Here is a 14,705-nt window from a genome sequence, read left to right as displayed (position 1 = left end):
TATATATATATATATATATATATATATATATCCTACCATATTATTATATGCATTGTTTATGTGAACAAAGCCCATGCTATAAAGCACTTCAGGGTGTGGGTACTGTAGGATAGCAAATTACTTTATTGCCACTGAATGGGTGGGTGTTTTGCTTCAAGTCTGAAGCAAGGCTTGATCATCTGAAACTCTATTTAAATCATTTAAATGTGAAACACGGTTTGTGTGAAAACTTTTTTTATTTACTTCAGGTTTGCAAAACTACATATACGTGTATGTATAAAAAGTCTTCTTGAAGGTAGCTTTAGACAGCATGGTTGATATTTAGGGAACGTTTTGGTCAACAGCTCCTGCCTTGTGTTCAGCTTTGAGCCCAAAATGTTGTCACCAATAAACACAAGGCAGGAGCTGTTCACAAAAAAATACCCACATATAAAAAGCTCTTGTCACATGTAGGTGACTCTTATAAGTAGTATGAATCTTGTTTACATATTTTTTTCTGATTTAATTCCTGTTTTTGCATTATTTGCTGTTTATTTTTTTTTTTTATAAAACCTCTTCTTTACTACTTACTATGATGCTTTTCTTATCAAGTCATTTTACATTTTAAATAGTCATGATTTTATCTGTCTCCTGGACATTTGTTAGTGTTAGGCAATTATAAGGGAAGAGATTGAATGTTTTAAATTGTAATAGAATAACTCTTGTCTTGTTTTAAAAGTTGCCTGGTGGTAGAAAAAATTTCCTCATGATTATAAGATTGTTATTGTAATCACTGTTAAAAACAAAAGAAGTTGAGAGAAAATTTCAGAAATTGTAGGACTATTAGTTTAACTTCTGTTGTTAGTGGTGGCTTGTAATTTGTCTGTAAGGTTAAGGACACTGAATTAATTCTGCGATATATTGTTTCCTTCTTTCAGTTTATGATAAAACTAAAGTTGTATGCTGTATATATTGGAATTTATATATATATCACATATTCCATTATTAGGGATCTTGAAGAAAAAAAGTTTGGATGTATACAGGATTAAACTTCTAAAGAAAATAGTGAGTGGACTATCTAAGGTTATTTATCATGGAGATAAAATAGAAGAATTCAAAGCCTTAAAACAAACACCTCTTATCAAGATAGATAACAGTGCAGACTGAAGTATGAAAAATGCTGTTTTATCAATAGTGAAAATTTTCTCTCTCGCTAAAATGTACGAAATAATTTACATCTTTAAGTTTACTCTGTTTTTTTTTATTTGTTTGATTTTTGTTATAATAATTATTTTCATTTCTTTTCTAGGGTGTTTTGCATGTGGAATGGAGAATGGGTTTCGAGTATATAATTGCGATCCATTAAAGGAGAAAGAAAAGCAGGATTTTTCTGATGGCGGAATAGGTTATATAGAAATGCTTTTTCGATGTAATTATCTGGCCCTGGTAGGAGGTGGAAAGCAACCACGTTACTCCCCTAATAAAGGTATTCAAGATAAAAGCTCCAATGTGTTTAATACAGTACTAATTTAGTTTACATATGACCACTGAGAAACATGCACATTTTTTTTACTTTCTTTTAAATTGTGTAATGCAAGTTCAGACATGCTGGCTTACTAAAATATAGTTGTGTCTTTGAAGAAACCATCCAATGAACTTTGAAACAGAAGGACGTTTTGTTACTGGTTATTGTTCTTCTGAAGAAGCGTAATCAAAAGTATGGTCCCCCAAAAAATAAGAGATAAAAGTATCGGCTACATGTACTTATTAATTGATGATATTTGGTTTAATTATTTTAGGTAATCTTGTGACTATTAATAGCAAAGACTATGTTGTGTAGGTTTTTTAATTTTTTCTAAGAGTAAGTGGTTGACACTACTAAACTAGAAGTAACCCTCTCTGTTTGAGCTGGAGTGTAGGACTGAGGCCCATTAGGCATGATCCTCTGAGGGGATCTAGGGGCATGCTCCTCTATTGGAAACACCATTTTCTGCATTTTTTAACCTCTTGTTAAACAATAATATGAACAGAAGTAACAGAATGAAAAGGTAATAAATATTTGAATCAACATGTATATATATATATATTTACATATTTTAGCTTTATTTCCATTAGGAGTCTAACATATTGGGAATTTTTAACACTTTGGTATAAATACCATGACTTTGTCCCCTACATCAATCTGGAGATGCCCATTAAGTATGCAAAATTAGTCAGTAAATTTGAAAATGTTTTTTTTTTCTTTTGTGTATGTTGAAATTTATTGATTTAAATCGGTAATAGTATGATCATGATTAACTACACATGGTTGAACAGAGAATGGGCACTTAAGCACATACCACTGAGTGTATGAATGTGTAATCGTGTAATTAATGTGTGTTTTACCTTCCTTGCTTCTTGTTCCATCAAAAGTGTCTTTAAAATAATTTGAAAATAACTTTTTAAGGCAAAGAGAGATTTGCATGTAAAAAAAAAAGGAAAAAAAAGTTGCAATTATAGTTTTCCTGGTGACTGAGATCTTCCAGGATAAAAATGTTAGTAGAAAGAACATGTATATTTGTGTGCGAATGTTTGTTGAAAAATCATATTAAGAATTAAAAACAGAAAGAAGCAAAACTAATTGCTGTATAATTAAAAAATGTGCATTAACAGTGATCTTAATTCATTTGTATGATAGTATTTATACAAAGTTTAGTAAAAAAAATTGTGTGTGTGTGTGGTGGGCATACATATTTTATTTTTGAACTTTGATATCCTTACTAATTTAACTTAATTACACTCTAAATGGATTTATTTGTTGGACAATGATAAGATATTAATAAAGATAATGAAATTATACAAGTGTTTTACTTGCATATTAAAGAAACTCGGTGTCCACTAAAATCTTATTTTTGAGCTGTTACAGCTGTAAATGGTTAAAAAAAGTTTTCAATTTCAGTTTGAGCTGATTCTCAAATATAGAATATTTTGTATAACAAATTTTAATCGTTTGGTTAAATTGAAAAATAAATAAGCAAGTATTAGAACCTTTATTTTGTGTTTCGTGGGATACGTTTTCTATGAGGAAATAGTAGAATTACAGTGCTTTCTGTTTGGTTTTAATTCTGTAATTCTTCCCATGAAAGTTTTGAAATACTGTAAGAATAATGTGTAAATGTAGGGCTAGTCAAAAAATTCTAATACTTATGCGTAAAGATTCCTTTTAGGAGTGGGAAAGAAACACATGGTGCTGATATTGTTAACAATCTATAAAATGTTTGTGAATATGTGGATCATACATGTCTGCATTCTTGATGTCCAACACTGCTTATACTGTGCAACTATTATGTATCACCATTCTTATTATTAGAGAATTTCACTATTGTTGATGAATGAATTTTCTAGGAGTGATGATAAAATTTTCTCTGTTATGTAGCTTTGTTTTCTTTTGCTTATATATTCATAGCACCACCTATAATTTCACAAATTTTAATGACAATTTTTTGAAATTTTTGTGTCAAAAAATGTAATACTTAATTTGGGATCCAAATTACAAACATCTTTTAAACGTGGCTAATACAATACCCGTGCCCATTCTCTCATATTTCTTCTTCTTAAACTACTTATTTACGTTCTTGGTTCTAAGAAGATGAATTTCAGAAGTAATCCAAGAAGTTCCACCACAAAAGAATAAAATTATAATATTACAAAAACAGTAACTTAAAACTGATACCCACCTATCTCTCCTCAGTTTTACAGCCTTCACTTCAGTAGAAAATTCTAGTTCAATTACATGTTTCTTCTTCAAGTCATCCCAAACCATAACTACATTAAAATCAATATTTTTTTAGCTTTTCACAAATAATATATTATGGTAATCTTAAAATAAACTTACCTGCATAGCACACAAAACCTAAAATTTAAAGCTAACAGAACATCTCTATTTTATTTTTTAATTGGTCAATTCCTAATCTCAGACAATCTCTTTGCACAGTAAACAGTTTAGAACATCAAATAAGAGTACCTAAGTGAACCATTTCAGAAAACTGCAGCCTTAACAACATCTATAACTGACCAGTAAATCATTATAGAAGAGAATATTTTGGACACCTTCTATAACTGACCAGTACAATGACCAGAAACATCAAACTATTACAATGATTTAGGCCACTTGGTTAGAACCAGAGTGTAATTGGCCAGCTGGGTTACAATGCTTTAACAGCAAGTGAGAAAAGATATGATTGAAAGAGTGCAAACATCAACAATCTTATAAAGTAGAAACAAGTATCAGTATGGAGAATGAATTCACAATGGTCTCTTCTGTAATATGTCCTGTTGAGTTGTAAAAGTATTAACAATGATCTTTTTTGTAATGTTAACATTTTATAACTGACCATAGTTCACAATGGTCTCTTCTGTAATATGTCCTGTTGAGTTGTAAATGTATTCACAATGATCTCCTTTGTAATACTTGTGATGTTCAAATCCAACTATTTGGTCAGACAAGATTAGCTCAAGAGTTGGTATTCACTAGCTGCCTTCCCTCTATCGTATCACTTCAAAATTAGGGACATCTAGTACAGAAAACCCTCGTGTATCTTTGTGCAAAACTTAAAAACACAGACCACTGCCACATAGAGAGGCTTTCTATTTCATCATTAGGAATTTTGGCCCATTCCTCCCATTTCTCAACTGTTAGATATTCTACCTTGCTATGGAATTCTTAGATTATTGATGATGTCATTTGGAAACCCCCAAGTTCTTCATATTTATCATTTGATTTCTCCTCTTTTTTTACTGGCCTTTCACTTTTCATTTTCAAAGTCAGTTACATCCACACACACTTTATAATTGGAACTTTGTTTATGTTTTCAAAGCTCTGATCTAATTCTTTTTTATTTCTTGTTTGCTTTTGATCCTATTTTTAGTCTTTTATATTGTTGTATGCAACAGCATGTTAAGAATCAGCAGGTTTTTTATGCTTTTGTTCTTCTCTATTGTTCCTTCTCTTTACTATGTAGGCAGATACTATAGAGTTAGTGATTATATACTCTCAGTAACTATTGTACAGAGATTGTCTTTCAAGTCTTTGTGATATGTAAAAATACATTTATGCACACACTGTTGAATATACAATTATTGTTTTTTAAATGAATACAAAAGTGTGTAAGCAGTCTACATCTTTTTATTGTTAAAGTTAAACATTATACTGATTATTGTTATTATATATTGATTATAGTTATTATTTTGATCTGTTACTAGAATTGTAGCAGTTTTGGAAACAGTCATCAAAGTCTATACTTTCACCCAAAACCCTCAGCAAGTACATGTGTTTGAAACATGTGTAAACCCGAAAGGTACTCTGAAATTTGTATAAAAATTTAACTTTCTTTGATAAATATGTATTTATTGAAATATAAACTTTTACAAATTTTCTTGTCAAAAACTATTTATGAATTAAGAAAATTGGCAGATATTTTTACAAAAGTGGAAAAATGTCTGAAAATTAATTTAGAAAGTATTAAACATGTTTTTGATCTTTGGCTACCTTAATAACCGTAATTGTTTTTTAACCTTTGCTTATTTTAATAGCCAGAATGCAAGTTTAACCTTTAGTTGCATAAATAATCAGAGCATAATTTTAACTTATGGCTGCTTAAATATTAGAACATTATTAAACTTTTAGTTTCTTAAATACATTGACACTATTCAATCTGTAGGTTATTAACCGTGTGCACTGCAGGGTTAAAGTGCATATATCACAAACTTTCATAGAGTTGCATTCATAATTTAATTAAACAACTTTATTATCAATGTATGTCAATAAACTTGGTAGCGAAACATAGATCCCCCAGTGGGACAGCTGTGAGTGTACGAACTTACAACACTGAAATCCAGGGTTTGATTCCACACGGTGGACACAGCAGATAGCCCATTGTGGCTTTACTCAAAAACAAAGCAAAACATAGTTTATAATTTGAATTTTAATATTATATAAGTTTTAATATCTTAAATTGAAAAGGAAATATTAAAGAAAATTCCCAGTTTCACTTCTCTGTGTCATGTGATGTGTCTGTGTTTCAAATTGCTCATTTAAAATTTAGAAACACCAGTCTTTGTGCTTTACCCTGATATAAAAAGTAACGTCAAGCTCACGTGACACATTCCTCCTATGTCTTTCTATCTTTCAAAAAAGGTCAATAATTCTGTATCTCTGACATTGCTATTGGCTTACTCATCACCAGTTGAAAGAACATCCTTTTCTTTACAAGATTCCATGTACTGTTATGTTGTTTTAATGCTAGTACATAGATGTTTATCCTCTGTTTTATTGTTTTCAGTCATGCTATTCTGCTCTGAGCCACTAATGGATTGTTTTAACCTATTTATAACTTAGTTAGAGAGCCAGTTAAATTGTAGTAGCTTTCGGACCTTCTATTCTAGCATCTAATGAATATTTTATGTTCTAAAATATATATTTGAAAGGGAAATTAATTGCTTTATGTAGAACCAACATGGTATGAAAAATAGTGTTCAAGAAGTATGCTTTCAAGTAAATATTACTGAAATAATTTTCAATCCTAATGTAACTCCAACATTTTTATTATATACTTTTAATAAAAGTAACTAAAATGTGAAAAGTAGAAACTTGCAGGTTAGATAACGAAAAATAAATATTAAATAAAAAAATTTCATAACATCAGCTTGAGTTAACTGTGTCATATTATTGTAACTCGATTGATTGTTTACATTAAGTTTTCCTGAGAGGGCTACAGATGAAACGGACTACAGAAAACACATCAAGGATCTAAAACAAAACATGTTGTAAAGAGGATATAAAGATACTGAAATCGACAAACAATTTGAAAAGGCTAATAACACTCAGTGGAAAAACATCCTAAATCAGAGAAATACTAAACTTTCAAATAGAATTCCTCTTATTATTACCTATCAGTTTAAACTCAGAAACGTTTCACGAATTCTGAAAAAACATTTTCATATCCTACAGCTTAATGATCGTCATAAACAGATATTTCCTGAAGTTCCCGTTGTCTCCTTCCGAAAAAGCAGAACTCTAAAACATATCCTTGTTCACACAAAAGTGAATTACATCCCAGCCAAAAATGGTTGTTGTCCATGCAATAAAGCCCATTATCAAACCTGCATGTTCATAAAACCACTGACTCATTTTCTGACAAGTACAATAAAACAAACTTTAAAATATCCAAAGAAATCACTTGAGAAAAAACAACAACACCATTTACCTTGTACAGTGTAAAAAAATGCAATCACCAAGATGTAGGACATACACAAACAACTTGTAGAGAATGTTCCAACAACTATAAATCTTCTATTAATGCCGATAAAGATCTCCCTGTTGCTGAACACTTTCAACAACTGTAATGGACAGTTTGTATCACATTTTGATAGATTTTGAGTTATATTGCACCATTCCTCCTTCAGAGTAAGTTCCAGTTCAGTAGTGGATCGTGGTCTATTGAATCTGACCCTTGGTCAGTATTTCAAGGTGTCGAAGAGTGGGTTGGCTCTGGACCGGTCTCTGAAGTTTTTCAGTGTTGTTGTTCTTGAATCAATTCCTAACACACAGCAATACAGTAATGTGCCTTGTTATGCTTAGATTTAAGGGCCCTTACTGCAGTATGAAAACCAGTAGTACAGCATTGTTGAAAAGGTTAATTTAAGATGATGCAGTTATCGTTTTCTTCACAAAAACCGAAGAATCTAGTCCATACTATGAAATAAAACCCAAAACCATTATGCTTTTTGTACCACCTTTTACCATTGTGGCAATAAGATCACGTGTGTAGCATTTGGACAGTTGACACCAAACCCAGGTTCATCCGTCAGGTGCTAACAACAAGCATTATACATGATTTATTTCAACTGTTTAGTACACCATCTCAGCTTTTTAGAAACCACTTCAGTCATCACTTTGCCTTTAGGCTTGTGAACAGCAATTCTTCCAATAAAACCTTGATTATGCAGTTCCTGTTCGATTATGGAGGTGCTGGCCTTAATTTCAGTGCATTTGTTGACTTCTTAGGTTGTGGATTTAATGTGTGGTTATTCTTTAGAACACGTTAATGTTTTCTTGGCTCAATTTATCAATAATTTTGCATGCCTGTCCTAATATTAACATGACCTGTTGTCTTTCATTTCCTAAGGAAATTACCCATAGTTGACTTGAGAAGGCCCAGTGTGATGGAAATTATGCAAACACCTATACTTTCATTCTGCATGGAAGGTCATTCAGCTCTAGACCTTGTGGATCTTTATTAAAGTGGAGATTCTACACCTGCTGCACACCTTTATAAATCATATTCTGCTTTGTAATGTGGGAGAAATATGCAAATATAGGCTGGGAGGGCTGATTTCAAATATGGGTGTACTATAATATGAATATCCAATGTTACAAAATACATCAAGTGTATAAAAAACTATGTGAAAAGAAATATTATAGGACTAAGTCTCGGAGAACCATAGTGCATGCATTGGCTGGTTTAGCATAGTATGCCCCCCCCAAAAAAAGCAAAGGCTGCATCTGGACCTGTGTGTGGATCTCTTGTCATTTATAGTGAGACCCTTGATCCCCAGCCCCACTAGGTTATGTCTCCCCTCTTCTTAAAATCTATAGCTACTAGTGACATAATATAGCTTGTTTGAATCTATATTATCAATTATGTGAAATATCAAATAACATATTTGAACAAAAACGGTTTTATGAACATATAATTTATAATGATAATTATCATTAAAGGGGGAAGTACAGTAAAAGTCATATCCACAGAAAAAACATATTATTTTACTTTTTAAATATTTATCTTGTAGTGATATGTTGACTGGAAAATGTCTTTTTCCAGAACTTTATCAAAACTACTTGTATTGATACTTGTCAATGTAGTATTTTGATGTGTAGTTTGTAAAACTGAGGATAAACTAATTTTAACATGCAACAGTTCTAAAGTGTGATGTGAGAGATTGTTTTCATGATTAAATTGTATAAATATTTGTATGGTTTTTCAGTAGCTTAATGGTCTATTCATGTCTTCCAATTTTTCTGTGGTTGTTTTTTCATCATTCAAAATGTCTAAAATTACTTCAATCAGCACTTCTTAGTATGACTTTAAATATAATATCCTAAATGTTTACAAGTAGTATTATAGTTAGAAATTGTTACATGACTGACTACAGAAGACACTTTTGTTTTCCTGGTTAGGTCTCTGTGTATTATGTCCCAATAGCAACAATTCTATTCTTGCATTCCCTGGAAGAAAGACTGGACATGTCCAAATTGTTGACTTAGCAAACACAGAAAAGTCACCTCTCGACATTCCAGCCCACGAGGCAGCTCTAAGCTGCATAGCTCTTAACCTTTCAGGCTCAAAATTAGCCACAGCATCAGAAAAAGTAAGTTACTTTTAATTGTAGTTATTTCCTGAAACTAATTGCTTTATGAATTTTTGTTTTTTTAAAACGTTATGTTACTGATGAGTACTCGGGAATGGGTGGCAACTGCCTGTTGTAGAAAAAAAACACAAATATTGACTCTCTTACTTCCACGATTGTTTCAGGAGCTGGTGATGAGAATGAGGTTTTGTTACTTTGTTGTCGTAGTTAGTATTTGTGGCACTTGTTTTGCACATAAAAAAAATAAAAAAACAACTAGTAAAGTAACTTCAGCAAATGTTTGTTTAATGAAATAATTCTTATAAAAATTAAGATATGAACTCTATTTATTATCAATGAATTTGTATTCCTATGGACTTTGGCACTTTATTGTCTGTTTTTCTTTTATTTATTTACCCTTTTGCAGAATGTAGAAGTCGTGACTGACTGATAAGAAGTGTTATTGTAAACACCGAAATAGTAGAAAAGTCTTGTGTATCTTTTAGAATTGACAGTTTTGAAAGTGAAAAACTAATGAAAATACTAATAAGAATCCCTGTGTATATCAAACCTGGAAACAATGGATACAGTTTGATCTGATGTATTTTTTTGAAATAAAATTTTTATGAAATTTGAAAGGAAATTTTAGAATGACACATTGGTGATGCTGCTGAGAACGAGCTTTTGTAAAGTAGAATTGAAAAATAAATAATGTTACCTGAAATGTTTTATGTACCAGTTGTTTTTCAGGCTTAACATATCTATTTTTAAAGGATATAGAAATATCGTTTTGTTTACCCATCCAAAGTGTAAAACCTATATCATATTTCAATCTATTAAACTTAACCTATTCCCTATATGAACAATTGCTATGTTAGCCAACTTTTAGGTTCTGGAGCTAAAGAAGTGGAAGGAGATGTCTATAAGAAGCAAAGTCAAATAAGAACAGAGAATATAGCATCGTAAATCCAAAAAACTTTAGGAGGAAAAATTAATTTTGCTTTGTCCTTTCTAAGATGTCCAGCTCTAATATCCGGCGAGATGCTTTTACCTCACATAAATGGCCTTTATGATATTTCTCCTATTTTATTTTTGTGAATAAACATGTTTTTATTGTTGAACTAAATTATTTCTTGTAGTTTAATCTTCCTACTAACTGTTTTCGTAGTTACTTTCTAGATTCAATAGTATTTTGTAATAACAAATCTTTTTTTTTTCTCTTGAAACCTAGGGTACACTCATTAGAGTGTTTGACACAATTACAGGAAATCTTCTTAATGAGCTAAGAAGAGGAGCAAACAATGCCAATATTTACTGGTATGTAGACAAAACCAAAAATAAACTTCCAGTTAAAAAAACACTCACGATATGATGACCTGAATACTTGGTGTTTTTATATATAAAATTATGAGACCCGCAAGTAAAAACAAAACTAGTTAACTCTGTTGTACACTTTTTTTTTTTACACATCCTAATTATGTAAGTAAGTGTATTTACTTTAAATAGCTTTTAAAAACCCTGGTACCCATTCATAAATGTTACCTCCCTCTCTTTGAAAAGTTTTCCATAGTATATTCAATGAACCTGCACACATCACAAAATAAGGACATGTTTTAAAAACAAAATGTTAGAGTTGCGGTTGGTAAACACACAAACAATCCCTTTAAATCCCATACTTTCTTCCTATCCAATTGAATGAATTCTGAATACAGTGGAGAAGAAAAGAGAACCAATTGAAATAAAGCTTATGGAACGTAAAAGTCATGGAAAATACTGTAAGACCTACACTTCTGCTCATGCAGATGTGGTAAGAAGAGACTTTATTAATGTAGTTACATACACAGGAAAATGTTAAATAGCACGCTCGACCATCTATGTTTAATTAGATTGCACACATTATACATTATTTATTGTATGTATGCGTACACTCACTGGCTAAAATATTAGAAAAATCTACCTATGGAATAGACTGGTCCTCACTTCATGTTTATACAAAGCAGGTATTTGTATGTTAGAGAAATAAAACCATCAAGGGTCTATAAATACGGACTAAATTATACGAGCATTAATTGTGACTATAATGATATAAGTGTTAAACGTATTACACATTAAATAAGGTGTTATTGTAGGGGCTGGATTGGTGAGTATCTTAATTGAGTGGATGGTCGAGCTGACCAGCAAATCAAAGTTACTGTGTTCTGAGTCTACATTGCATGGTTATCAGATCAAAAAAAGGTTCATATAATAAGGGAAACTGTGGTCACAGGAAAGAGCTATCAAATGGAAATAGGAGGCAAGTATCAAGCAGTGATTGGGCTAAGAGGTATTCAACTGTGTGTGAACTCTTAATAATGGTCCAGGAACATCTGCTTCACAAGAACAGTGTGCAGGGAGCTGCATAAAATTATCTTTGGAAAACATTCCTCAATCACTCATCATTTCTAACGACTGAAAGAGACATTTCCAGTGGTGCCTAGGTCATCAGGATTGAACAATAGCCCAAGTTATAATGTGGTCTTATGAATCACATTGTTCTGTGAAGGTTATATCTTTTCGTTAGTATTGTGGCAACTCGGATCTATCAGTCTCCACGGTACAAGTTTCTGCATTGTTCTGTAATGATGTTCTTATTAGTGTGGTGACAACCTAATGAAATCATGGACCCATCTTGATTAGTTTCCACTGTATAAGGTTCTGAATTGTTCTTTGACAATGACATGGTTAGTATGGTGACAATTCAATAAAGTCCAGGACCCATCCTTCACTGTACAAGGTTCTGAATTGTTCTTTGACAATGACATGGTTAGTATGGTGACAATTCAATAAAGTCAAGGACCCATCCTTCCACTGTATAAGGTTCTGAATTGTTCTTTGACAATGACATGGTTAGTATGGTGACAGTTCAATAAAGTCAAGGACCCATCCTTCACTGTACAGGGTTCTGTAATGATGATATGATTAATGTGGTGACAACCTAGTGAAATCATGGACCCATCTTGCACTGTACAAGGTTCTGAATTGTTCTTTGACAATGACATGGTTAGTATGGTGACAGTTCAATAAAGTCAAGGACCCATCCTTCACTGTACAGGGTTCCGTAATGATGATATGATTAATGAAACAACAAAATAAAGTTTTATGTATGAGAGCAGCTCCTGTTTTTTTCACCTCAAGCAGAATGTAAACCTACAAAAAAATTTTATATGCTTCTCTTGCCCATTTAATTATTAATTTGAAATATCAACAATATTTATGAGCATAGGTTTTTTGGAAACAGTTGAACTGTCGGTGATGTTTCTGTTGTTATTTTGATTTCTAGTTGTGTAGCAAGTTTTATTACTTTCATTATAGAAAGTCCCTTTTTATTTTATTTTAGTTCAACTCTAGAAATTGTTGTTATTATAACATTTCCAAGTTTTTGAAAATTTTAACACCTTTCGAATAATGCTTGTATTTTAATAGGGTTGGAAACTCGTAACCAGAATTTATTATTAACAGTGTAACAAAATGGTCATATGGTTTTCTCTTTACTAGCATCAACTTCAACCATGTCTCATCCCTTCTCTGTGTGTCTAGTGATCACGGAACAGTGCACATATTTGCTCTAGAAGATTCCAAAAAGAATAAGCAGTCTAGGTAGTTCACAGTTCCTCACTGTACCCTATAGCTCTTCATCATGTGTTTTTAAAAATGTTAAGAACGTAACCAAAGAATTAACCAAGTGTTTAAAAATATTGTGTTTAGAAAGGCCTTTATTCTTCTTCTGTGCTGCAATTTACTGCTTCACTATATGTTATTTAGCTGAAAAACTGTGAGTCTAGATGATGTGAAGCTATTGAAGAAAGCACTAAACCACCACTGAAATAAGGAAATATTATGTAATTTCTCTCCCTTAATGTTCATGTATCTGTTGGCGTTTTATTCCATGTTCTCTTGGTCAACAGCATTTGAATTGAACAGTTTAAACTACTAACTGCAAATACAGTTTGAGCAAGTCTAAGCTCTTAGTTATGCTAAAGTTCTAGTATGCAATATTGAACTTGTATTTCTTATGTAGTATAATAAATTCTATTTATAAAATAGTTACTGTAAATGTGTATTTAGCTTAATTTCTTGTAAATGAAACACGTAGATATATAATTCTAATTATGCAAAAATTCAAAGTCAGATTGATACCCTGTATATTGGAGTAAGTAACTGGTGACTACTAAATATTCTTAATATTTTTTAAATGATGCATGACCTAGTTTGGTTGATATTGTGTGGTATTTCATATATTTAATTCTAATTATGCTAAAATTCAAAGTCAGATTGATACCCTATATATTGGAGTAAGTAGTAAGTAACTGGTGACTACTAAATATTCTTAATATTTTTTAAATGATGCATGACCTAGTTTGGTTGATATTGTGTGGTATTTCATATATTTAAGATTCTTAATTAACAAACAGTAACATCTTCCAGCAGTTTTGTTGATTGACTAATAGTATTATTTTGTCAAAGCTGAACCCTTAATTTCAAGGTCCTTTGCTTGCAGAATGTGTCCTTGCTGTATTATTGTTATTAAATAACTTTACATTTCCTTATTTTGTTTCATATCTTGTTTTAAATGCTGATTTTGCAACCAGTAGAGCTTCTAACAAAAGTTGTGTAGATAGTTTTTCCTATCAGTATCAGTAAATTAAAAACAATGCTTCTTTGGTACTTTATCAACTTGGTTAGGGTTTTATGGATTATTATTATTTCATATTCTCTTTAGAATCATGCAGTTTTAAGAGATCATACAGTTCAATGTGTTATTTTACAGTTTTTCAAGAGAACATGTAGTTCAATGTGTTATTTTACAGTTTTTCAAGAGATCATGTAGTTCAATGTGTTATTTTACAGTTTTTCAAAAGAATATGTAGTTCAATGTGTTATTTATTTCACAGCTTAGCATCAGCAACGTTTCTTCCCAAATACTTTTCATCCAACTGGAGTTTTTCCCGTTTCCAAATACCCAGTGGTGCACATTGCATTTGTGCCTTTGGTGCTGATCCTAATTCTGTGATTGGTAGGTCTCATTTTTTGGTGCACAATATTATTTTTATCAAACAGAAAACAAATATTCAAGGTTTCTTTAAAGTCTATAAATGCAGACCAGTGTATTTGTTTGATATCCAACTAACGATAATGTCTATAAATGCAGACCAGTGTATTTGTTGATATCCAACTAACGATAATGTCTATAAATGCAGACCAGTGTATTTGTTTGATATCCAACTAACGATAATGTCTATAAATGCAGACCAGTGTATTTGTTTGATATCCAACTAACGATAATGTCTATAAATGCAGAC

General features: G+C 31.5%; 1 protein-coding gene across 1 annotated transcript in view; it reads left to right on the top strand.

Annotated features, from left to right (window-relative positions):
* The window catches only part of LOC106464485 (WD repeat domain phosphoinositide-interacting protein 3-like), an 18,683-nt gene that overhangs the window by 2,230 nt on the left and 1,748 nt on the right, over positions 1-14,705 (top strand). The window contains 6 exon segments of the mRNA XM_013924628.2: positions 1,289-1,465; positions 5,133-5,315; positions 9,197-9,387; positions 10,598-10,683; positions 12,901-13,002; positions 14,298-14,419. Of these exon segments, the coding sequence (XP_013780082.1) occupies positions 1,289-1,465; positions 5,133-5,315; positions 9,197-9,387; positions 10,598-10,683; positions 12,901-13,002; positions 14,298-14,419 (861 nt within the window).

The sequence above is a fragment of the Limulus polyphemus genome, unplaced genomic scaffold (genome assembly GCF_000517525.1).
Source record: "Limulus polyphemus unplaced genomic scaffold, Limulus_polyphemus-2.1.2 Scaffold1665, whole genome shotgun sequence".
NCBI classification, from domain to species: Eukaryota; Metazoa; Arthropoda; class Merostomata; order Xiphosura; family Limulidae; genus Limulus; species Limulus polyphemus.
This window is presented reverse-complemented; position numbering and strand designations above follow the sequence as displayed.